Genomic DNA, 25,539 nt, shown 5'->3' on the forward strand with positions numbered 1-25,539 from the left:
GAGGTCATCTGGTCCAACTCTCCTACTCAAGCACAGCCACCTAGAGCAGGTTGCAATTATTACAGCCAATTGCAATTACTACAAAAAACCCCCCAAAATTATACAGAAACAAGTTCACTTTTGCATTCTTCTGTACCAAACAACATGTATTTCACTTCTTACGTGTTGGCTTTGTTTATTCAAATCACTGCAGTTATTCTGCTCATTTACTAAGTCTAATAGTGTTTGTAGAAGCAAATGTAAATAGAAATGAGCAAACAACCATTACTGAAAATATGTTCTAGACAATTAATCTTTGACGACTTGGTTTTCTGAAACCACATAGACTTTGTCAAACACTATTATGGATGCTCAAAGAACTGAGTGAACTTAATTACATGGCATTTGGAGAAGTATCTTGTTTCATTTTGCTCCTTCACAATTCTTACAGCAGACAAATAAGGACCAACTGCTTGTCATCAATCTTATTTAACCAACTCCAGATCCTATGAATCTCCTTCATTAATCTTCCTCATTATTTCTTTTGCAAGCCAAAGATTCTTAGTCTAGTTATTTGCTTCTCACATGGAAGCAGAGTATGCCTTCTGGCCACAGAACTTATGAGATGATGATGGTTGGGAGTGAGCTAACACTACCAGAACAAAACCAGGACAGCAGGTCTAAAATAAGCTTTTGTGAAAACTTTTACAGTTTTCCTGTAACTTTTCAACTAGATAAAAGCATTAAATAAAAATTGCACATTTTTTTCCACAGCATTCTGCATATGTAACAAGAGATTAATCAATTATTAATAGATTCAATGCTAAAAAGTCCAAAAGACTGGAGAAGTGTGCACATATTAGCCATCTTAAGTCTAGGTCCAACTATATTTTTCAGAAATTCAGATTGTATTATGAACTGCCCATACCAGAGATTCAGCCCAAGATCTATGAGCCAAACTACGTCTTTCACGTTTTGCTTACTGTTGTAATTGCAGGTTTACATGTACAAGACCAGTGTAGAAAACCAGATCTTTCCTATAGAAATGACAAGTGAACATGAACAATCCACTAAACCCATCTATTTCCATTTCTTCCTGTTGGCTGTTTGATGCCTATCACAAAACCTTTTTTATTTAGTCTGCTACTATGTATTTGAATTTGAAGAGGGTGTTTCTTTCTTGGTTGGTCCTAGGCACCGCCGTAACAAACACGACCGATGACAACAGTTAGAAAAACATCACATTGTAAGCAAAGATGTAAAACACACTTTTGTGGTTTAGCCAAACTTAGTAACTTTCTCTAAATACATTAATCTAGGTAAGAGGAAAATATTCTACCGTACCAGTATCATATTCTTCTTCATCTCCAATGCTGAATACTGGTTTCACACCACGGTAGGGTTTTCCTACTCTGTCACTGCTGCTGACGTGTCTGTTGGCAATGAAAAGGGCAGGAGAGAACATGGGATGGGAGAACAAAAGTAACTTTCAAACTGATGGTATGACTCCTACAATAACCTGTTAGCAAAATGTAAACAGAACTGTGCGACTGAGAAGGACAAGAGAATTTCATGAAGCTGCCTGCAAGGAAGCTGTGACTGACCCATCAAGCAATTTGGCTAGTAAAAGCACGTGTTTCAGTTACTTGGCAAGGCTGACTGTTGTAACAAAGTGAAAAGAAATACTTTTTCGTTTTAAAAAGAACTTCTGGTCATCTTCTCAAATGACAAAATACATTAGACCCCTGAAAACTGACAACATGCTATGAAGTTTCTAGCATGAAACTGAAATATTTCTGGACAGTCAGGGCAGCTTTACAAGGATTGGGACGAAGGAAAAAATGAAGACTCCTAACTAACGTGTCTGGAAGTGCATTTTTTCTGGTTAATCCCTCAAAGGATAACAAAATACCTTAAGCACTTCAAAGTGGTGTTATTATAAACCATCCACTGTAGTGTGAACTCTGACTTCCTGTCCGTTACCTTCTCCAGCATGAGACAAATCCTAAAATCTTTGGTGAAACAATTCCTACTACTGAAATCCCAGCATCACTGGGATTTCTGCACAGATATTGACCTAAAAAAAAAAATCCCATTTAAATCCATCTGTGCAGATGGTATTAAATAACACAAACACGCACAACTGAGTCTTAATGTTTGACAGTAACAGTTGCAAATCCTAAGATGTTTTAAAGCCCCAGCTCAGAATGCTGTGATTACATCGTCACTGCTGTCGTGTTAAAAGCTCTGGCTCTCAACTGCTGAGAATACCTGAAAAATACGAGAAAACCTAAAGGTTCACAAAGCTACAAAACAGGTAATTGCTAAAAAAAATAAGCAGTCATGATTTTAGCTTTTAGAACTGGCAACATGTAGTGGTTTAAAAAAACAAATCAAAACCAAAATATGTCTGTCCCCTTCCCCCATTTCACCTTCTATAATCTCCCTCCCTATCATGTGTATTCATATTTCCTATAAATGATCAGCCCTAGTTCCTGTTTGAAGTATATTCACCAACTCCAGTTTACACGCTACTGTAGAATTAAGTTGGAGAGGCAAATTCTTTAGTGATATATAAATGAATGCTAGTACTTATGTATACCTGAAAGCATATTTGAAAGTTAAAAAAGAAACCTACATTTTCTACAGCTAAAATTTACTAATGTAGACAAAACAAGGAAATGTTTTAATAGGAAAAAAAACCAGAAATGCATTCTACAATGAAACCAAACATAAACGTACAAAAACATGCTCATTAGTGTTTAAGACAATAAGCATCAATAACACTGACAATTCAAGAGGACAGTGCTTCTATATGGAGGCTTTTGTGAATATGCTTTAGTCATACATAACCAATTGAGTAAGAAGAAGCACATTTAAATAGCATCGAATTGAATTACACAGAGAGGATTTAAGAGAAGATCTCATTGGTGTTTATAGATCAAAGTTAGTCAAGACAAGAGAAAGTAAAAAGCTGCTTTATAAAATGCTGGTAACATCTTAAATCAGAAATGGATTTCCTTTAACCTGTTTGCATGGAAGGCCATCATTACACTGTTACAAACTGAATGCAATTTCCTTTAGTGGCAAACCTGCAAAGTGAAATATATTGGTGATAAACACAAAGTGGATCTAATTGAACGAATGGGAAAAGAATGCCCTTCCAGGTTTTTAAGAGCTGCAATTTTAAGATGATAGTCTAGTGGTCCATAGCGTGAGCAAATTTATTATTTCATCTTCTCAGTGAAAGATGATAAGCAGTGCGAGTGAAAGGAGCAAGTAAAATAACCCAGGTATAATCTCAGTATATCAAACCTCCTTGGTTCAAATACAGATTCAAGCGTCTTTCAGTTATCAAACACAGTCACCAACTGTTTCAAGTTGGAATTTTAACACTTTTATAACATATTCTAAAAATTGATCAACACGGGGAGAAATCCCTGTGATCTTTAGGATTTCTAAATTAACAAAATATAGTATGTGCTATTGGGATATTCCCACTTTTTTTAAAAAAAAAGAATATTGGTTAACATTGCTATTGGTTTTGCTCACACAACACCATTTGGTAATGCTTATGAGTAAATCCTATCTCAAATTATATGCAAACTACTTGAAAGATGAATTGGTCCAAAATCCTGGAAAACATAAATAGCGTTTTAAATCTTCATTAATTCTTCCAGCACCAATATTCATGTTTTTCAGTCTATAAGGGTCAAAAGCTATAGAGTTCCTAAAGTACAACCCAAGTTCCAAAGTGATTCCACATGAGCTGTTCTTCATTTATTGTATACAAGTAATTTTATATAACCTCAATTCACAATTTCTATTTCTGAAATAATTATAAGGCAATAAATCCGAGACAAATGTGAAGGGATTCCACATTTGTGTGAAACGGTAATTTTGTGAACAAGATGAGGGAGAGTTGCAAGGCATATTTGCTTATCAACTCAGCATTTTTCTTTTCCCAGTAATGAGTACCTCTGCTTCTACCAGCGTGTTCTATCACCGTGTGATGAGAAGCACAGAAATTCCAGATTTCCAGACAGAATTTCCATATGGATTCCCTGTTATACCTAAGCTCTGATGATACTTTATGAACAGTTTGTAACAAGTCCTTTTCGTAGTTGTAGTCTCTCTTGTTAAAACCTTAAGCCATAATTTGTTCAGTAATTGCTCCTGGTGTCTTTCACTAGTACAAGTCACTGATAAAATGCATGTAGGAAATAATAAGTAAAACAAAAATTCCATAGAAAGCAATAGTAAGAGAGACAGCAGAAATAACAAAGCAGAAACTAATAGAAGAAAGCACTGCCAATACATTCTTTTTCTTCCTCTAGTCCCCTGACCAGTACTTGTAAAAACCAATAGCTTTCATACATTCAGAAAACCTAAATCAATATAAAAATGTGAGCAATTTTGTCAGTGTAACCAATGCTTACAAATATTGCGATGCCATGCTAAATACGACAAAGGTGGTTTTAGTCAGACTGCTTAACGATCAAGCTTACCGCTCCAGGCTTGCTCTGTCTGGCCAGGGAATATTGAAAGGTATTCTATAGTACATTGGGGCAGAGGACAGAACAAGAGAATTAAAAAAAAAAGTTTAAAGGAAAAATATAGATAAATAATTGAAACGCTCTATATTGGCAATGTATCTTCTTCAACGAGGATGCTTATAAATAAAAGCAATGCTTCATGACAGCCACGAGGTAGAGAAATATTTGTAAAATTGCTATTAAAAGATGCATTTTTCATGCTATGTATGGCTTACATACAAGCCTTACTTGAATTCTTCCCACAGCAAAAGCTACTACCAAGTGCTATTTAAGAATTTTTTGCCTCTAATTGTGAAATAATAATAATAATAATTTAAAAACCCCATTTTCCAACACAAAAAGAAGTAACAATCTGTACCTTCTGATTAGGTACAAGAGTACTAAAAACTACTGTTCGTTTGGCATGTATTTTAAATCCTGATATCAAAACACACTAGCTCTGTAAAATTCCTGAATACCACTATCTTAGCAGCATACCACTCCAAAGGCTGTATTTTCAAGAACTCTAAAACAGACTATTGAATTAAAGCTTTGACAGATGAAAGCTGATATTCTTTTATCTGGTTAAGATAAGTATTTGGAATGATGACTTCCAACTTTGGAAGTGTCTTAACATGTTTGCACATTCTCATTCTCAGCTCTACTTGAAGATACAAAAAATGGACAAGAGTGGATTCTGGGTTTGAAAAGCAGCTTTACATCAGGACTTGAAAAAAACCCAAGATCTTCAAAAAAAGTTAACCTTAACTTGACAAGATGGGGCAGTGAAAAAACCAAAACAGAACAAAACCAACCAAACAAAAAACCCCATCCAGAATCCTTCTGTCATTCACCCATTGCATTAGAGTCAGGATGGGGAGGAACTGAAATAAAAGCGAAATCATTCTTGACTTTTAGACCAAATACAGAAGCAACACATTATAAGAAGTCAAACTAAACATGCAGTGACAAATTCTAGATACATTCAAGAGAAAAGGCTGCTCACACTGGCCTTGCAATACTAAGGCAGCCTGGGAGGCTAATTGTGTCATGATAAAATTGTGAGGAGGGTAGGGATACGAAATCTAAAAGCTGAAACTGGAAGATAACTTTTTTCCTAATTAGCACTGTCTTCACATTTACAAAACAGCCACCTGAAATGGGAAGTCACTCCTCGCTGCTAATTCACAGTGAGATATAAATGACGCACCTGTCCACTGGAGTAGATGTATTTTCAATAAAACTAATAACTTTTTCTTTCACGTTCACTGATTTTGTCTTCAAAGCAACCGTCATTTTGTTCACCAGGGACTTCACTCCTTTTCCATCACTTGAACCATTAGGAGAATCACCCTGTAAAAGTAACTCCTCTCAGGATTAATCATATAAAAATAATGTTATTTCATCTCTTGTTTCTTAAGAAAGGAAACAGACTACAAAATAGTAATCTACTTTTTGGTACTCAGCAGAACATTAATTACAGCATTAAGTGTTCTTTTAGAGTTCTATCGAATGACAGCAACAATATGTGCCTGGGATAAAAGATGATCCAATAAAGCAAGCTTAACAAACCTTATTACTGATCACTCTATGAAAATCTAGAGAGGAATGAATTCTATTAATGGTAAATTGGATCCAAATTAAAAGCCAACTTCTACGAAAACATATGTAGAAAAGAGACAAGTTTGAGCTTTCCCATGAAATTATATGCCAGTTTTATAGTAATTTATTCCCAGAGTGAAAAAGAGCCAGGAAAATAATTGTCCATTACATATATTCTGCTGGAGAATGACTATAGCAAGTTCTTCTCTACAAGCTCTTCCTTTCAAGAGGATAAAAATGTTTAGGTTGCCTCCAACTGGACAGTGAATACAGTTTGAAATTAAACACACAACTGAAAACAATCATGCCTTGCAGTAATGCGTTTTACAGAACAGAATGAGGAATATGAAGGAAAAATTCACTACACCTGGGGATCCCATGTCACTACACCATGAGATTAAAATTAACTTACATCAACAGAGGAGTTTATGCTACTTCTTGAGCCTGAGGTACTAGCAATCCAGTGGCCATATCCATTTTCAGGTCCTTCCACGTTGATATCTGCTAAGTGCTGCTGGAGGGCTGTGAAAAGACCATTAAAAAACATTCAGAACTACACTGGAATTAGTCGATGAAAATACTGTATATCCAAGACTAATCAGTAACAATTTTTACTCCACATGATTTAATAAAACAGATAAATTCAGATACTGCTATAATCATCCCTGTTTTTTCTTTCAGTAGTACAAAGGCATTAGGATAATCTTTATTTTAGTAAAGAAAACAGTTAAAGTACAGCAGCGACTAAAAATAAATCACTGCTTTAATCCTAAATACAGCTGTTAAGACACTGCACATATTGACTAGTAATGCCTCTACACTCATATTGTAGCACAAATCTCTCCACTGTTGTAGAGCCTGGTTGATTCCAGCAACATAAACTGCAGAATTATAAACTGATGGTTTAAGGAAACACAACAACAATTAATAGTAATTATGGAATAGCACCTCGATAGGGATCTGCCATCTAGAGACTAAACATCAAGGATGATGTTAGAGGGAATTTCCCCACTTCCTGTATTAATTTTTCACCATTCAGAAATGTGGGTAAGCTGTAACAGTTAATCACAAACATGCAAGTGCACAGTGTTGACTTACACAAAATAAAAACCCAACAAATGAGACCTATTTGCTATTCATTTAGCTGATTTCTAGCCAAAACCTAATAAAAATATCAACAGCATTAAGATATCAAGTTTTCTCAAGCCAAAGCTCATTATAATAAGCTTACCCATAAATCCTCCTTTGGCAATGCTTACATACTCCTTATTTTTCTGCAACAGAAAAGACATTTTGGGTTGAAGCAAAAGTCTGTGGAATGAGTTTTGCAAGCATGGTAATGAAACATGGGTTAATTTCATGAAAACTGTAACCTTGAGTAATGTAAAAAACAGTTAAGGTTTTAAGGGGAAAATATTTTGCCATTTAGTATCAACGATACTCACAGACAACATTTTATTTCAGCTAGTACAATCAACAGAAATTTAGTTGTACCTGTAAGAAGTGTGCTAGCACCATGTTCATATACATATCTTCTTCTTCCCTGCCACTTCCCATGAAGCAGAGATGTTCCCCACCAGCTATGGAGCCAGACTCAATAGATTGTTTTTGTGCTTCTAATAGGGATTTTACAGACTGTGCAAATTCTGAGGGGTTTTGAAGCATCTGTGGAATGAACAAAGAGTGCTGTTTGACACCAGCACACTGTAACGCAACTTGTGAAGAGATACAAACTTTGAAAATGTTTATAATTTGTTGAGCACAAACAAGGCAACATCATCACTGTACGACACACAAAAAAGACAACTTGACCCACACCTCAGGCTACGTAAACACTGACAATGGGCCTTTTCTTCCTCGCTCCACCTTGCTGTCCCCAGGAAAGAAATGCAGCTATTTGTTAGTTTATTTTTGCAGACATTTAATAGTTGTGGAAAAAGTCTTTTGCAGCTTTAACTTTGGATTATATTGGCAATATTGCAGAGGGACCAATTTCCATATTTGCACATGCTGAAGCACAACACATTCAAACTTTGCAGTTTTGAAACCCTTTAAAATATCTACAATTTCTAGGTGCCAGTAAGGTCCTCCTCTTGTCTCCCCACTAAGCTTTTTGTCATTTACTTACCAAGATTTGGAAAAAAATTACCATCAGGAGTACAGGGAGATACCTGGGATTCTTAGTACTCTCAAAAAGTTAAGGCTGTGGTCTCCTGAAGGCCTATTATGCATGCAGAACCAATAAGCTGCTATATGAAACAGATGGAGGAACAAAGACTTCCGAAATACAGCTGAAATTTTAACCTGCTCTTGTGGGGAAAACACTTATTTAAATTAATAAGGAAAAGTCGACTTGTAACTGAATTCTGGGGGGAGGACTTCTCATTATCTAGCCTTTACACTGCATTAAAAGATGAAGTACGCAGTAACCAGTACACAAGCTAGCCGTCAGTAAGTCAACCTGAATTTTAACTGGGGCTTTCCTAGAGCCAAATGCTGGTGCTTTATTAGCGAGAGAGAGGAAGTAGTGAGATTTAGCACGTAGGACTTGATAAATGAGATGGATTCCAAAGTGCTTTTTCCCAATGCCTCCCCTTAAAATAAATTGTGTGTACTTTGCACATACAAGCGTATTAAATGCAAAGAAGTTCCATTAATGGCTTTTTGTCTCAAAGATTCTTCCCTACAATGTTTTCCTGGCATTAAACTTCTAAAAACAGAGATGAACCTGGTGACGTTAATCCAGCATGGTTCATGAAGGATCCTCACCATACTGTAAAAGGAACAAGCTTTAGAAAACTCTTTCAGGATATTATTAATAGCAGGAATAATTAATAAATATTGTTTTATAGGTTTAATTAATAGAGCACAGGTGCTCTAGGAACAATACTGACAGTTCAATGCAGTATGCACAGCTGCTCTAGGAACAATACTGACAGTTTAAGCAACTTATAAAGGCTAGGTAATGAAGAGCTAGACATAGATTAAGTATATGTTAAATAGAACATTTTGAGTCTTTTTTCAGAAGTCTAAAAGTGAATTACGATGAAGATTGTTCAGAAGATAAGTAACCATGATGACCAAAGACTCCATCAGTGAGCAGTGGTGTCCGAAGAGGAACTGGAACGGAACGATAAGAACTAGCCGAAGCTGTGGAATACGATGGACTTGTGAAACTGATGATGAATTGAGAACTATAAGTCCCTGGAAAATCACCAAAGACTCTTTGTATTGTATTGCATGTTATGAAGAATCATATATATAGAAGGTGCTTTTTGTGAGTTGTTGCCACTCCCTGAGGTGCTGGCCCAACTCCGAGTTGTTAATAAAGCCAGCCTAGAGATACCCCCAGTCTGGTGAAATCCTCCAACACATACCAGCTGACACACACTGCAGAAGTTAATTCCAATATGTAATTTAAATACATGTGAACTAATCACATCCAATTTAAGAACTGTTTTCATGGACTTATTTTTCACCTATTACTAGATTTTTAAACTAATTCATAATTTATGTTTATTTCTACTGTAGTGATTATGATGTTCAAATAAGGCTAGCAGAGGAACACCCACATGCCATGGGGAAAGTTTTTTCCTAAATAATTTTTTATCTAGGTTAAAACCCAAAACACTGTATAATTATACTTGTGCAAAGAATACTGAATAAAACAGCGTTTGAATTAGAGGGGTAAAGAAAAGAGATGCAGGACTGAGCTTCTTAATGAAGAAAGGTAAAAAAGCCTTTTATGGCTTTTATACATAGAAATTGTCCCATGCAGCATCCATAGACTGCTCGAAGTGAAGTAGTAGAGGGTTAATCTAGAAGCAAAGAATACACTGTAAACCTGCTGAACCCTAAGTGATTTTGGGAGAACAGGACAAAGAAAAATATGATTGAATATTCAGTTAGCAATTCATAATGAAGTGGAAACTACAGCAAAATCTTTAATGAAGTAATTAGTCCACAGTACATATCAGTCACATAATTAATGTACTTCCTCTCTCATACTGTACTGCAGGAATTTTAAAGGAGCAACTAAATCCTTATAACCAGGCTGCAGTAAGACTGGCTGAAGGGGATAAAAAAGAAAAAAAAAAAAAGAAAAAAAAAGGGCTACTAGTTACACCTTTAGTTGGAAATTATGATGCTAAAAAGTGATTTCTCCTCCAAGCAATGTCTAGTCTTTAGCCTGTATGGGTTTCCAGTTATAACCAAAGAACAGGAAGTCTACAATTCCAAATTCTAATGTCATTAAGAACTAAACTTCCCAGTAAAATGATGGTTCCACCAATCTCCTTTAGAGAAGTTAACTTTTGAAACCATCACATAGCCAGGCACTGCAGTCCACAGACTAAACTAAGGATAATTTTTTTCAAGACAGACATTTCCCTCTCCTTCTATTTAACTCAGGATTTAAAAAAATCAGTAAAGAAACAAAAAGCATACGAACCAAATCTGAGTCTAAATGAAATGCTGTTGATAAATGCCCAGCATTGTATTGCTCTGCAGGACGACAATCCACTACGAAGAACCTTACTCCTTCCTGAAAAAGAAAGATTTTGCTTGTTACAAAATTTTAAAATTGTGTAATTATTGATGAGAAAGTATATTATTCAATTATATTTTGATACTAAATCCAATACTACAGGAAACCCTCCAAAAGGGCTAGCGGCTATTGGAAAAATCTTATTTCATGTGATTAATCTGAACTCCTACAGTTAGCAGACCAACAGTATTCTGATAGTGATTTCCCATTAATACATCATCTTGCACAGCAGAAAGGATCACCCAAGTGCAATGCACACAGTGTAATTATTTCACCTCTACTGAGAAGAAATATAGTGGGTATGAGGGCACCCATCAACAAGACATCATAAGGGACAACTCTGAAGCCCCAATCCAACAGTGCATTACTACTCAGCACAGCACATAAGGATAGCTTTATACCCCACTGGCTTCAACAGGGTATATACAGATGCTTAACTTCACCTGGACAAGGAGGGGAAAAAAAAATAGTATGCATGATGAAACTGGGGGCTGGAAACTGCTACAAAAAGTCAGCAGTCATTAAGAAACACTGTAATCTAGCTATGCACATATCGGTGTTAAATACTGCAAGTGAAGACCTTGCATCTAAGTATGTCTGCAATTAACTACTACAAAACCAGCTTGAATAAATCTTTTTGTTTGTTTAAACCTTTCACTGACAAAAGATAGATATTTCATAATGGCATTCTTCTCAAATGTACCAAGTAGTGGGTTTTAATTTTTCCCCTACAGTAGCTACATTTGGAAAGCAATTCAAATAAGTGAGATAATTATTTTAAGCTCCCACTCCTCAGATTCAAATCAGCTGCATTAAGTTTCCCTGTGCTGTAGCTCTAGTTGCTACAGCACAAATGCACTGCAGTCACCAGATCATTTACAAGGCAGTCAACTTCAAGACAAGAATACTTTATCCTGAAATAACAAATATTCATCTGTGTTGTTAGCACTTAAAAATATTTGTGGTACAAGAAGTAGTAAGGATTTCTTTTCCTTTTCTATAAAATTGGGGGGGGAGGGAAAGGAGTAATTCAGTATACTGACTCCTTGTTGCTGATTTGCTTGAAGAATCTCAGACACAGAAACTGCTAGACAGAGAGCCTGGCTCAAGTCTGTGTCATCATCTTTGAGGCCCAGCAAGCTGCTGCCAAAGAGACTGTGGTTGTCCTAATAAAGCAAGAGAAAAAAGCAAAAAGTTAACTGAAGCCATTGTCTTCAGGCTTAAAGTAAAACTACATCCACCACATCACAAACATCAAGCACAATACATGCCTATCTTCTCCACACAGTCATCAAATTTTTGATCTACTGAAATTCTTTCTGAAAAACATGACAAGGCCTGAACTTCCATTACAAACATGTTTATTCACCACTCTGACCAGCCCAAGATGATGAAATACCTTTTTTTCGATTTGTGGGGTTTTTTTTTTTTCTTTCCCCCCAAAAAAACCTCACATCCTGGTCTACACCTGTCAGAGAAAGTACATCAAGGCAATGGCAACGACTACCAACTACTTTTACTTAATTAATTCACTGAAGTCAGATATGCTGAGTAAGGAAGAACTGCAAGAACAGTGCAGGTGAGGACAGCTTTATCTCTAGTAAGCGACTTTTTCGTGTTTGCTGTTGCAAGCAGAGCTAGGACTGCTGTGCACTCTGCTACGAAGCAGTTGTGTCAGGATCGCATTTTTGCTTCATCAGTTCTTACAAGGACCTGGTTTACAAGAGAAGGTCATCGGTCATGAAGTGAGAACACTGCAGGGAAGTTTCTCTAACATGTTTCACTTAATCTTCTTATCTTTCGAAGATCCTAACAGTAAATACCGCCAGAGTAACAACATGAAGAAATTGTTTAAAAAAAAATAAAAATGAAATACTCAAAGTTACTGTCAGCAGAAGCTTACAGAGTCACCAAAAAGAAAAGAATTTCAAAACTACTTTCTTATTACCTTCCTGAAAGAAGCTGGAGTTTTGCTACAGTAATATTGTGCCAAAGAGAAGAGATCTTCTATATCCTCTAAATCAAGATTGGCTGGTGAAGTTTCTAAGAATTCTGAGATACACAAAGAACATAAATGCACCATTATTTCAGATGCAGAAAAGCAGCACCATACATTTTTTCATATCATAAAATAACTTAATTTTAATAAGGCATAACACAACTGATTTCATTGATTCAATGTGCATGTTGATTCATTCTCCAGGTAGGAAGAGACAGGAAATACTCCTTAGCCACAGGAAACCCATGCTAATTGCTAGAATTCCAAACCTTCTATGCAAATTAGTTTTTACCACACTCTTACTTCTGTATAGATTTACCTTTCAGTTGTAATACTAAGTCAGCTGCCTTTTCTAAAGAGGGCTGAGCAGGAAAATCCTCCAAAACAGCATACTTATCAGTAGCACTCTTATACGTACAGGATGGTACAAGGGTGTAGTTCTACAGTATATGGCAAGGATACAAAATTTGAAGCACCCTCCTACTAGGAGATTATTAATTATATTGTACTATGCCATGTAAAAAAAAAACAAAGGCAGGTGAAATAGGGTCACAAGAAATTTAGGGTAATTTCTACAAAAACAGAAGAGGAGAAGCCAAAACCAATTAATTAGGCCCAAATCAAGTGCATACAAAGATAACCATCTGGAAAATGCTAAAAGTGCAGTACATTTAAAGAAGGATTTGAAAACTCCTGCTTTGGGCTTGGAAATATGGTGATTGCTTCAAGTACTCCAAAATGAAGTATAAAACTAGGTGCCAGAGTGCTAAAAAGGAAACTCAAGAAAAGAATGTTAAGGACAAGGCAAATGTGATGCAGCAAAAGAATAGTTAGAAAGGAATTAGTGGGTGGGGGGATTCGTTAATGAGAAAAATTACATGGTAAATAATTAAATAATTCAGTTATTTAGCAATTAAAAATAATAATCAATGGGGATTATACTATACAGTAACATTTCACTAGCAGCTATATAAGAGAAGTACTTACTTATCATTTCTTCTTTATCTGATTCTTGTGCTAAGATAACGTCTCTGAAAACAGTAAAGTCACAGGCATAGATTAAGTCAGTAAAACCAAAATGAAACAGAAATGGATTAAAACTGTGTCAGCAAGGAATGTCTAAAAGAATTAACTATACACTTACTTTGCATTGACAAGGATGATTAACATTAAGAAATAAATAAAGAATGGATCTGCTTGTTGTAGATATCCATCCCATATTGCCTGAGTGACTTCAGCTGAACAGTAATATGAGAAGAGGCTTCCAAGCTAAAAATTTGGAAAACAGTGTGAGAAAAAGCAATAACCAGGAACAATCTTACCAGGATAATGTTTTTAACAGAGATACAAGATATCTAAAAGAAAATAAAATCAACAACGTTAAATTAAAACATACATTTGTACCACGTACTGAAGGATGGTTCTACCCTCAAAAACGATTTTTATGGAACCTGCAGTAATACTACAGATTCTCTGTGAATAAATACTCCTAGTGTGAAGGCAAACTCAGCTGTACGTTGTCAGCCTTGCAAATTCAACCAGAGGCAACAGTCAGGCTGGAATACTGCCTAGCTCATTGCCACTGCTAAATACCAATTATACCAACGTGACAACAAGAGGATATATTTACTCAACTAGCTTAACAAATAGGACTTTGAAAGGATCCTGTAAACAACATTCTTTTTATTTTTCACAGTAGAACCAAGCTAACTGAACATGGTTGCACATGTGTTTGTCAATGCCACTTACTTAACATTACCTGATGATGCTTTATGGCTGAGTAATTAAACATTTGCAAACAACAGAAAATTTTCATTACCACTTAACAAACCATTTGCCTGTTCCCACGTTCTCTTTTAAAGATACACCCACTCTGATATGCAAAGTTCAAAGCGCATAGAAGGTAGGAACTTCTTTTCATACATGCCAGATAATATTGGCAATCACACCTAACCTAAATGCACACCAGCTGGCTTCCCTGGGGGCTCACTACATTTGCCAATGCATGCAAATTCTGTATCAACAGAGCTACAGCTTTCAAAAGCTTAAGATCTGTTTTTAAACGCTATCATGGAATATTTCAGCATTTCCTAGTATACTTTTGTAACAAAAGGTAAGATGATCTATCCACTTCTAAATCCAACGCAATGAAGACAAAATGTCCCTGAATGAGACAATGACAGGTCTCTGAACGATGCTTCTGTATTTCTACACATTAAAACTACTTGTTTCATCTGTCAAAAAACTTAGTCTGGAGGAGTTTTAATGTAATCTCATAATATGAGGCTCAAGATTTTTTTTTCTAAGATTGTACACCAGAAAGCATGACATTGAGGACTGCCAGCTCACTTCCCTACCTCCTTTCAAAGGGAAGATTATTTCCTAATGAATCACTAAACTTAGAAGAAACTTCAAAAAAGTCTGTATTTACTAAGGAAGATTATATATGAAAAAAACCGAGATTCAGTAGTAAAAAAAGACCTGATTCCTCTTTTGAAGGCTGATGACTGGCAAAAGGCAGATTTTAAGAATATGGAAATTCTTTCTGGACACATTTTTATATTAAAATTGGTAGCAGCCTAAAAAAAAAAAATCATCTTAAAAAACCCAAAACAAATAAAGACCTCACAGTTTAATCATACATTTCAGTCTTATTTAACTGAAAGTACACAGAGTTACAAAAACTTTTACAAAGCCAATGGGTATGAAAGAAGAGCCTAGAAGAGTTCATGGGTCATAAAGTCTTCTTTACCAATTTACAGACTTTGCCTCTGCAAGCACCGTATCATGATTTTGTACTGCATATACTAAGTAGCACCAAAACATGAGAATTTTGCTGCTTTATGTTGTAGTCCTGCTACACAAACTTTGTAAAAAAAATATGATTGAGGTGTCTTTGTAACCACCCCAACTTGAGGCAGTTTTCACCTTTTCTTGAAGAGCTGTAAAATATATTTGCCTAAATTCTAAAAGGCATAGCACTGTATGAGGCAGCCAAATATATCTGTTAGCATGGAGGTTTTTAAAACAATTAAATTTAAGAGACCCACGAGGCTGATGTTTATCCTTATCTACAACCATACAGCTACCCACTATAAAAATCATGGCTTCTTACTTTTTGAGTATGTTAAGTTGCTCCCATTCTTACTATTCTAAGTAGTTCCTAACATCAGTGGCTCAATTAACATCCAGTACCACAGAAATGTGAGCTTAACAAAATTTCATACCTTATGTTAAACAACCAAAACCAAAAAGCCCCCACTATATTAAAACATGCAATTTATTCAATATACTAAGTTCCAATTTCTTGTACTACTCTTCCATAAACTGGCAACATGTACTTAAATTTTAACAAATTTATTTTTCATTATGTTTCCCTACTTTCACTTTATTACCCAGTTGAGTGCATATGAGTCTGGAGTCATCTTCTTAGTATCAAGAAAGGAGCAGAGTTCAGGCTCATGGTACTGAAGAAGCAGTCTAAATAGATGAAATGGTCTTCCTTTCATAAAACAATCCCTAAAAAGTAGCAGTGAAAATAATCATAAACCCCCTCGTAATATTCCAGTTGTCACACTAACAGTAGCAATTCTTTATTAGTTGTGATTATGTAATTTCCTATATTGTTCTTTTAATTCACAAGGACTGATCATGAAGTCAATTTGCCTCAAGAGTTAAAAAAACCCAACAAAAACAAAACAACAAAAAACCCACAAACACTGAAAACCCCACTATAATAATAAAGCAGGAGAGAGAACAAAATATTGTCAATACTTGATAAGAGTATATAATACAGAAGTATTTAAAACAGATTTAAATATCAAAACAAGGTTAGCATGGTATCAATGTTGTTAACTAAAAACAGAATAAAAAAATATAAATAATTTTAATATGGCAGCCAAAGGAAGTTTAATAGATATTTCACACATGAATAACAATTAAATGTCAATTCATCAAGCAGGAAATAAAGGAGTATTTAAAAATGAAGAAACAGTTGTTTAAAGACATTAGAAACTTAACGTAGATCTCCAAACACAATTACCAGCCTAACCTTCTTAAACAAGGGTATGTCTATGGTGCTGAAATAGAAACATTCACAGCAGATTATATGTGGGGATTCTTTTTTGAAATTATCACAAGAACTCTGACTTCCCATTAACAGGACAAAAACAATGAAAAGAAAAAATTCTATTAATGAATTTAGCATAAGAACTAGACTTGCAAATTACTTGGTTTGAATGGTTAATATGGTCAATTACTCCAGTCAGTCAGTCATTCTTTACCACCGTTTAACATTAGGAGTGGATATATAACCAAAAATAACTTCAAAAAGAATCCTTCCACATTCCTACTGACAGTCAACCATCTTGTTCACACATTTTTCTTAACTGCTTTGCTCAGTAATTTTTTACTTTTGGTACGTATTGTAGGAATCAACCCTTAATAAACACCCAGTTTAAAATAAAAACCTCACAGAAAAAACCAAGAACAGCCATGCCAAAAACCCCACTTATCAAGAACTGTGAATTCCTGTACCTAGCCATTACTTCCTAGGCTAGAAGCCCCATTGAGGCAGCAGGCTCAGCCATTGGAAAGACTCGTAAAACAAAAAGCAAAGCAAAAACAATTTTAAAAAGGTAGCTAAATAGAAATAAATTGCCCTGGAAACTAACCTACATTTTACTTTAGCAGAGATGTGGTGGTGTTTTGTTTTTTAACAAAAAAACCTCACGGAAGCTATTTTCTACCCTCTGTCAGAGGTAATATTGATGAAATGTAAGCAGATATAATGCACTGTCCTCATGTGGTCCCTGGGATGAGACACACTTCCACTACCCACTTGCAGCTTTTAAATCAGCTTACTACCTTACAAGCTCTCACACAAATCACTCTCCACTCAATTGTCTATCTGAGATGGTGTTTTCTTCTACTTAAGGCCCAAACAAAAAATACTAATGACCTGGGACTTCCATATTAACTGTTTGTTAATTTTGTATAATTCAGAAAACTCACCATTCTAGAGGAAAGGCAGTAGGAAGAGAAGGATAGGTATCCACAGAATACTTTATACTAAAAAGCCTTGAGAGTAACAGTGCTTCCAAGGAAAAAAATAGCAAAACCACCCTCATCTAAAATAGCCTATTACTTCCCTGCCCCCCCCCCCCCCCCCCATTCTTCCTTTGGCTTGCTAGAGATGCTCTTTCAAAAAAATCCAAGATATAATATGGTCCAACAGATTATGCTTTATATTTCCCTCACCTGTTGTCAACATTTTGTTAGAATAAATTCCCAATAAATACTTTGCGATAGTTACAGAACATGAGAAAATGTGAATAAAAACTGTACGCTTTAAAAAACAAAATAGCAAAAAGTTAAGAAAAAACCCCTTTAAAATAGTAATGATGGTCCAGCAGTCAAATTTCAAATTGAGACCAAACTGACCTAAGTGGAGATTTGCAAGTCTACTATAAATTGTCTTTCATTCTCCTGTTGGAAAACAAAAAAACGCCCAAAAATCAGTCTACATCTCATTGAAACACTGCCTGGGTTCTTAGAGAGAAACTCAAATAGTAGACACTCCGAAAGCTTTCTATGGCTGAAAGTACAAGAGTTCTGTGACCATAATGCCACTATTCCCAAACAGTTCGCAGAGCCCAACAGTACCTTAAACCAGAGATGGACAAAAGCTGAGTCAAGTGACAGACCAATAAATGTTTCCTGCCACAACACCAAACCTGCACTTTTCATATTATGGGTACACGTCCAGTCGCTGGGCCAGATTCTCCTCTCCAGAGGATCAAAGATCTTTAATTACAGACTATCCATATATTATTTCACAAGGTCTTAATCAGAAGACCCTGTAGCCTCTCTGGAGTGTCATGGTGCTACTCCAACATAAATAAAACATTATTTTAGTGAGAGGATCTATATAACATCATGAAAAGCTCCAATTTATTTTTTATTAAAAAAAAAAATATAACAACTTAAAAAAAAATTTCAGTCCCAACTCTGTAGAATACAGGGAAAATATCAACTACTTCTCAAGATTTTTTGCGACTAATTAGTGCTTATGAAATACTTTGAAGTGACAAGAAGTGCTTTAAGATATCGAAAATGCTAGGAAAGAAAAGAAAAAATGCTTTCACATAACATAGGTGAATTAGATAGTTCCTAAACAAATATTACATGAAATGAAAGTTGTTCTTTAAAAGGCACATAGAGTCTACATCAGTCATCTGCTAACTCATTATGACTTAAACCAACTCAATCATCTCCCGGACTTCAAACCAACAAGTATTGAAAAATGTTTCAATTTATTATCACATGAAGGAATCTGACAACTTTACTACAAACAGTGCTACTCTAGCCAAAACCAACATCCTTCCAGAGAATACTTTTAATGCCAATAAAAATAGTACACAGGCAAAAGAAAGAGAATTTTACCTTGGAATGAATTTATTCATGATAGCATAAAAGCAGTTGTACAAATCGCTGCGTGGCAAACGAAGATGCACCAGAGGTCTGAGTAGATGTATCCAGCCGAGGCAAGAACTGTACTTAACATTGCGTGATTTACAATAAAACGTAATAACAGACTCAATATCCAGAAGTAACACTGACTTCTCCTCTTCTGGCACTGGCAACTGGTCTGAAATAGTCAGAGCAATATAAACCGTAATAATGGCCCTTCAAAGAAATTGAATGAGATTATTTCTTAGCACAATTGCACCAATAGGGACTGCTCGGGGAAAAAAAAAAAGGCAACAAACCCAGACAAACAAGAAACCTAGCAGTTTGGATTAAATGCTTACAGAAAGGCATCCAAAAAGGCATCAAAATACAAGTGGTTTTATAACCCCAGTAGGATAAAGGCATTTAAATATCATTTATATATCGCAACAACAGGATGAAAGAAGTTGGGTTTTTCCAGGATCTATACAAAACAAAGAGGTAGATTCTTTTAATGCACAGAATGCCCCTCTTCCATTCCTATTGGATGTGCTCAGCACATAACTTCTGCTCAACTCTACAACAAATTCATTTCAACTTCAACACAATGCATACCTCCAATTCCTCAAAAGCCCACTGACATGCAAATTTACAAAAAACAGTAGTTTGAAATCAGCTAGGCTTACAGCCTTAAATTTTAATGTTAACATAAAAATCACACTTTTAATCTCTACTACAAAGTAATTTTCCTAGCAGTAGTTTAAATTTAGGGTCGTTAGGGTAACTATAAAAAGAGAAATTATTTGATTACTTGCAACTACAGCTGGCTTTTGATTTCATTTTGGTACTGTTGCTAATCAGAAGATGCACTAACCATGAACATATAATCTTTTACATAATGTAGTTAATTGTTTCAAATTCTTACAAATGTTGTAAGGTGCTGAAAAGTAAAGATGACCCCTACTTTATGCCAGACTAATTCTGAATCCGTAATTCGTATTATTGCATTTGGATGAAAATTGGCACCAAAAAAAAGGGTACAAAACCAGTTCTGTAATTAAGGTAGCAAACTAAACACTTCTTAAAGACTTGTCATTGGGTTGGATACAGACACAAAGCTTCGGTTTTCATTAGTTCCAAAGCATCTCTCTGCATAGACTCTTACGTAAAAGGCTGACAACACGTCAGAAAAAGCACTGGCATCTGCCTCACTGGAGGCAATGAATCTCTAAGACATACTGAAATACGTCAGTCCTGTACCCCAAATTATGTCTTCCCTCATGTGATGACATAACTACTTAGCTTACTTACAGTTAAACATACTGGTATTTATTATACAGACCATAGTGAAACCACACTTTTGTGTCAGTTCATACAATTTTCACTTCAATATTAAACACCTCTTGAGTTTTTTAAATGAGAAATCTAATATTAGATACATTATGAATTATATATTTCAGGAACAAATTTGTTTTAATGCACTCAGGTTATGTCAATTTTACTATAGCTAAACTGACTTACAGTAAAAGAAAGAATAACCATGCTATGGCCAGGATGGGGGGATGAGATGCCTACGCACTACATTAATGCAGTGGCAGTAAATTTCTGGCTCAAACTTTTCCCCCTCAATTACAAGCAGGCCATGAGCCTCATTACTGTTAATAAAGTTTTTATTACATAAGTCTTTAATTCTTTCCCCAAAGTCAGTCAATATTTGGCATTTCCTTTCCTCTACCTCTCAGGAAAATAAAATCGTACATAAAACTCAAATGCCATCCAAAGATTTACTTTCCCTCTGGAGACTACTTGCTTTGCTAAAACACTGAAGTAGAGAGATTTAATCCAACCCAAAACTGAAACCTCTACATAACCTTCATTCTGAACTAACTTTACATTTATTACTTTAATCAGTTTAATATTGTTATGTATTACAAAATATTTGCCAGTAAAGACAGAAGGAGAACTAACAGACATTGAAGTGCTTATTTTTATATGTTATGAATACTAATTGGGATGTTTTGTCATCTTCCTGAAAGGTCACGGTGATTAGATAACACAGTGGAAATTTCTCTCCCTTTTCCTTTAGAAGGCAGAGAAGGAAAATAAGGCCTACTACATTCTAGAGCTAGAAAATGTAGAACTACATTTTAAAAGCAGGAGGTATGTATGCACTCAATAACTCCATTCTCTCCCTTAACTTTCAATTGTGCAAGAATAAATTAAAGCATGACAGGTAATAAAAAAGAAGATTCTTTTATTGATGACATAAGAAGAAGTATCCTAATTTATGAGTTCGCACTGACTCTATCATCTGATCACTGGTAATAATGCTACTGCATGGTGTTAGGGATTTGGCCATTTTTGTGATGAGCTGCCAACCAGATCCTGTTGCAATGTTGCAGCTCATTACAGAAATACTGGGGTATTATTTTCCACTGTCCTGACAGCGTCTTGCTTTCACACATACAACCTTTCATTTTTGTTGAAAATGCTATTAAAAAAATACCTTTCTTCAAAACAGTCTCTAAAGTCCAAAAATGTTTAATACATTTCTTCTCTTAAAGGTTATATGCATTTTGGTGCTACATCAGCTTTTCAGATTAAGAATCAGCCATTAGACAATTAAAAAGTTGAAGGACACTCTAGAAAGAGTTTAAAAGATGGAGCTTGGAAAAAAATTACAATTTGGTCAATTCCTGAAGCTTTTCTGATCATGCAAACTATCATTTACAAGCTAATACTTTCAACTTCCATGACGTCACTCATCCCAGAGTCATGAGTACAGATAAGATACTACTGTTTTCTTACAATTTCTTACTGATTTTCTCTGCCCTCTCATCTTCCTCCTCAAAGTCTCCTCCAACATGTAAACATCATCCAGGTTATTTAATTCAAATAACAAAGACCTAAGACAACTGAGAATACACTGGTTTTCACATGGGTGATTTAAATGTAATTGAACTTACCAATGAGCTCTTGGCAATCCTTATGAATTATGCTCTGTTCAGGTAGGTCTAAAGAGCCATCCCAGGATGCCAGGCTGTCCCCCTTTCCTACAACATTAAGTGCAATCTGAAAACAAAAACGGAAAACTCTCTAAACATTTCGGTGTCCTTTTGTAGTTATCCAATTCCTGAACTCAGTTATTTAACTCAAGGGGAATACTTTAAAACTGAATCAGCATACATGCATATTAAAATTCCAATACTACATTTCTTCTGCAGAGATGCCTGGTTATTAAATAATTTGCCTCAAAATCAAACACAACTTCAAGTATTTCCTGCTCCTTGATATAAGCTCTTATTTACCTTCCAGACTTTGGCCCTCAGATCAGTAGGCAATTGCCTTCCTTGAATGATGTTTCTCACAGTTTCAAGATCACAGCCTCCTTCCTCTAGAGCGTCTGCAAGATCTTTTTCCCTACAATAATGATATGTAATATGTTTATTAGAAAGGAATTACAGTATTTTTCAATGTTTATTAAATAGATGTAGACTGGAGTCTACGATCAGGCAAAACCCACACATACACAGAAGTATATTATAAGACAATTTGGCAATTACTAAAAACAAATATTTGAAAAATACTATTTATTCCCTTATTTTTAAGGCTGCTTGTTCAATTCCTAATCACATTCAATTTACATACAAGAAACAAGTAAATTTGGGACATTTTTGGTTTGTTTTTATGGAGTGGCAATGTTGCAAAATGTATCCTAAAAATGCAAATTTAGTTGTAGTTTACAACTTAAGAGAAACATAGCAAATTTTCACACACACACAATGCATTCAAAGCAAACATTGCACCTAAATTAGATGGTGGAGTTCTTTTAAATAAAATATTAGATGACCTAGAAAACAGAAAACTTATTTCAAAGGTTTAGAAGAGTCAGCTTTTAACTCCATCTTTCCCTGAAATGGGAAAGGACCTTTTAGTCAAACTCAGATTTACTTAACTATAAAGTCCTAGTACTGTAAATGTGGACATGTGCACACGACTGAATTAAAGCATACAAAAATGTTAATTATAGTGTAGAAAGTAGCAAAATACACAAATTCACAAGACAAACAGTACCAACATTTGAGTTGCCATAGTGAAACAACAGCAGTTCGTAAGCATTATAGATAAGAAGGTACGCATTCAGAAAGGATTACTTTACAATCTCTCTGATAGCTTCTGCAGACTGTTTCAACGGTTCCATGCTGTCAATAATGAGAGAACCACATCTGATGATTTCAGGAATTTCAGTATCATGTAGCAGAGCAGTGGCAAAACACCAGGTTCACTGGAAAAATAGCAACGGCAGTGATACATAGGTCCTGTAGGCAAAACTTCCCCCTTACTGTATCCTCTTAACTGTTCTCTACTAGCTTAAGGAAGGCTTTGCTTCCCATACCTGAGGAGTTAAACACACATCCAGGAGGTTTAGAGCCAGAGCAAAACACAGAACATGATTGTTTATCCAGGGCAGATACTAAAGTATGAGGATAGATTCCTTGTGAGTAACACATCTATTTATACACATGGAGTAACAGATGTTCAAGTGTTATCTGTACGTAACGTGGAGTAATTGAGAATTATACTATGGAGTCAATTCCAAATACCCACAGAAAAAGAATGTCAGCTGTTGCGCTCTTGTCTACTTCTTTAATTTGCATATATCTACAACTAACTTCTTGATATAAAGGTTCTCAAGTTTGGTTTCCTGAAAGCTTAAGACACACATTTCTGATTTTCTAAAGTTCATTCTTTTTGGTAAACAGACTAAAATCTCGATCCTGTAAGAATGTATGCATATACTTAACAATAAGCAACAAGCTAGCCTTACTTAAGACTTCTCAAAGTATTTACAAGTTGGAAGAATAAGCATTTTCCTTGCATTGTATCAGCCACTTTCTTTGCCAGTACTTTTTGGTAGCACTTTAAATCATATTTCAAACATACAGTGGGGCACAACTAACAGTCTGTTTTCTTCAAGTAATTTTGCAAATTTGGATGAAAAAAAGCACAGTTTACAAAGACACTGACTTGTCTTATTTTCTTATATTTTTAGTATTACCCCCCCACCCCCAGCCCACTTATTATAGAACTACAGGCTAGACAGGTGACTACCCCCTTCCTGAGACAGAAATGGGCAGGGGAACACCCAAGCACACTTGCACTTCCATCACCTATCCTATTGTCCCAGTACATAATGATCAATGCTGGAAAAGTTAAACCACCAAATCAGTTCACCCTGAATAAAAATCAAGTATTTCCAGGCCATATACACAAAGATACCTGGCACTCAGCAGAACTGCACAAACTCTGGGATGATCTAGCTTCAACAGAAGCCAACATAAATATCGGCTGAAGAGAGCTAGATGCTCTTAGATATATTGCAGGTTTCCACACATACTATGTACAACAAACAGACTAGAGTGCAACAGCTAGGCCTTGAATTATAGCACACAAAATACTGTTAGTTGCTACAAATATTATTCAACTATTAAACAGGCACGTGAAAATGAATGCAACAGCTTGTATGCACATTGTATTTCAAGTGGAAAGGTCTTAAACTGCAATACTTAAACCGGGTTTCTATGTCCTCCAAAGAAAGTTATTTGGAAAAAAAAAGGAAAGTTAATTTAATATATGCAAAACAACACTTAAAAACACATCTACACAAGTTACAAAAAACACACCTACCAAAGAATGTTTCACAGATCCACAAATAACAATTCTATCAGTTACCAGTACCTAATACTCACAGCTTAAAAAGCTGTACATGGGTTACCACAAAGATTAACGTTATCAGCAAATGTTTGCTTCCTCTGTTTGTTTGATAATATATTACTAGTTGCAAAATCTTTTCACTAAGTACTGTCATCCACACTTTGTACACTGTAAATATGACAGGCAAGTCCTGGCTTTACTACCTCACCTTAAAAAGCAAGAAACTGATACGCCCATCTGTCCCATGAAGAGATATGATGCATTGCCAACACTGAGTTAAATGAAATAACAGCAGGGGAAAAAATGCATTATTCTACTGTGATTCAATTAGCTACTCTTTTCCTCCATCAACTCCCAAGTTGGCTCAGAAGCTAGACGTAAGGACTTTTCAAAGGTCAAGAAAATTATTTTCTAATAAGTATTCTATTCAGGCTAACTTGCAAAGTACAAAGCATGAAAGTTTAACACACACCCACCAGCTGCATTTTACCTTGTATCAGTCAGTGCTGTGCTACAAATATTCCAGTAAACTGCTAGTTTATTTATTTATTTTAGCTAGGACTGAAAGGGGCTACAGGAAAGGGGGAAGGGACCCTTGGTCAGGGAGTGTAGGGATAGGACAAGGGGTAATGGTTTTAAACTGACAGAGGGGAGATTTAGATTAGATATAAGGAAGAAATTCTTCCCTGTGAGGGTGGTGAGGCCCTGGCACA

General features: G+C 35.6%; 1 protein-coding gene across 4 annotated transcripts in view; it reads right to left on the reverse strand.

Annotated features, from left to right (window-relative positions):
* The window catches only part of TBC1D23 (TBC1 domain family member 23), a 36,526-nt gene that overhangs the window by 5,686 nt on the left and 5,301 nt on the right, over window positions 1-25,539 (reverse strand). The window contains exons 2-17 of one of the 4 annotated variants that reach the window (XM_074807215.1): window positions 23,266-23,396; window positions 22,420-22,531; window positions 22,078-22,183; window positions 19,106-19,310; window positions 16,057-16,180; window positions 13,806-13,930; window positions 13,649-13,692; window positions 12,611-12,714; window positions 11,706-11,828; window positions 10,567-10,659; window positions 7,611-7,781; window positions 7,348-7,390; window positions 6,529-6,638; window positions 5,725-5,867; window positions 4,488-4,532; window positions 1,324-1,412 (exon numbers count right to left, since the gene is read on the reverse strand). In XM_074807215.1, coding sequence (XP_074663316.1) covers window positions 1,324-1,412; window positions 4,488-4,532; window positions 5,725-5,867; window positions 6,529-6,638; window positions 7,348-7,390; window positions 7,611-7,781; window positions 10,567-10,659; window positions 11,706-11,828; window positions 12,611-12,714; window positions 13,649-13,692; window positions 13,806-13,930; window positions 16,057-16,180; window positions 19,106-19,310; window positions 22,078-22,183; window positions 22,420-22,531; window positions 23,266-23,312 — 1,684 coding nt within the window. In that variant the 5' untranslated portion in view covers window positions 23,313-23,396. The remainder of the gene's footprint in view (window positions 1-1,323; window positions 1,413-4,487; window positions 4,533-5,724; window positions 5,868-6,528; window positions 6,639-7,347; window positions 7,391-7,610; window positions 7,782-10,566; window positions 10,660-11,705; window positions 11,829-12,610; window positions 12,715-13,648; window positions 13,693-13,805; window positions 13,931-16,056; window positions 16,181-19,105; window positions 19,311-22,077; window positions 22,184-22,419; window positions 22,532-23,265; window positions 23,397-25,539) is intronic. The other 3 variants (XM_074807224.1, XM_074807234.1, XM_074807241.1) reach the window with 3 other exon arrangements.

The sequence above is a fragment of the Strix aluco genome, chromosome 2 (genome assembly GCF_031877795.1).
Source record: "Strix aluco isolate bStrAlu1 chromosome 2, bStrAlu1.hap1, whole genome shotgun sequence".
NCBI lineage: Eukaryota > Metazoa > Chordata > Aves > Strigiformes > Strigidae > Strix > Strix aluco.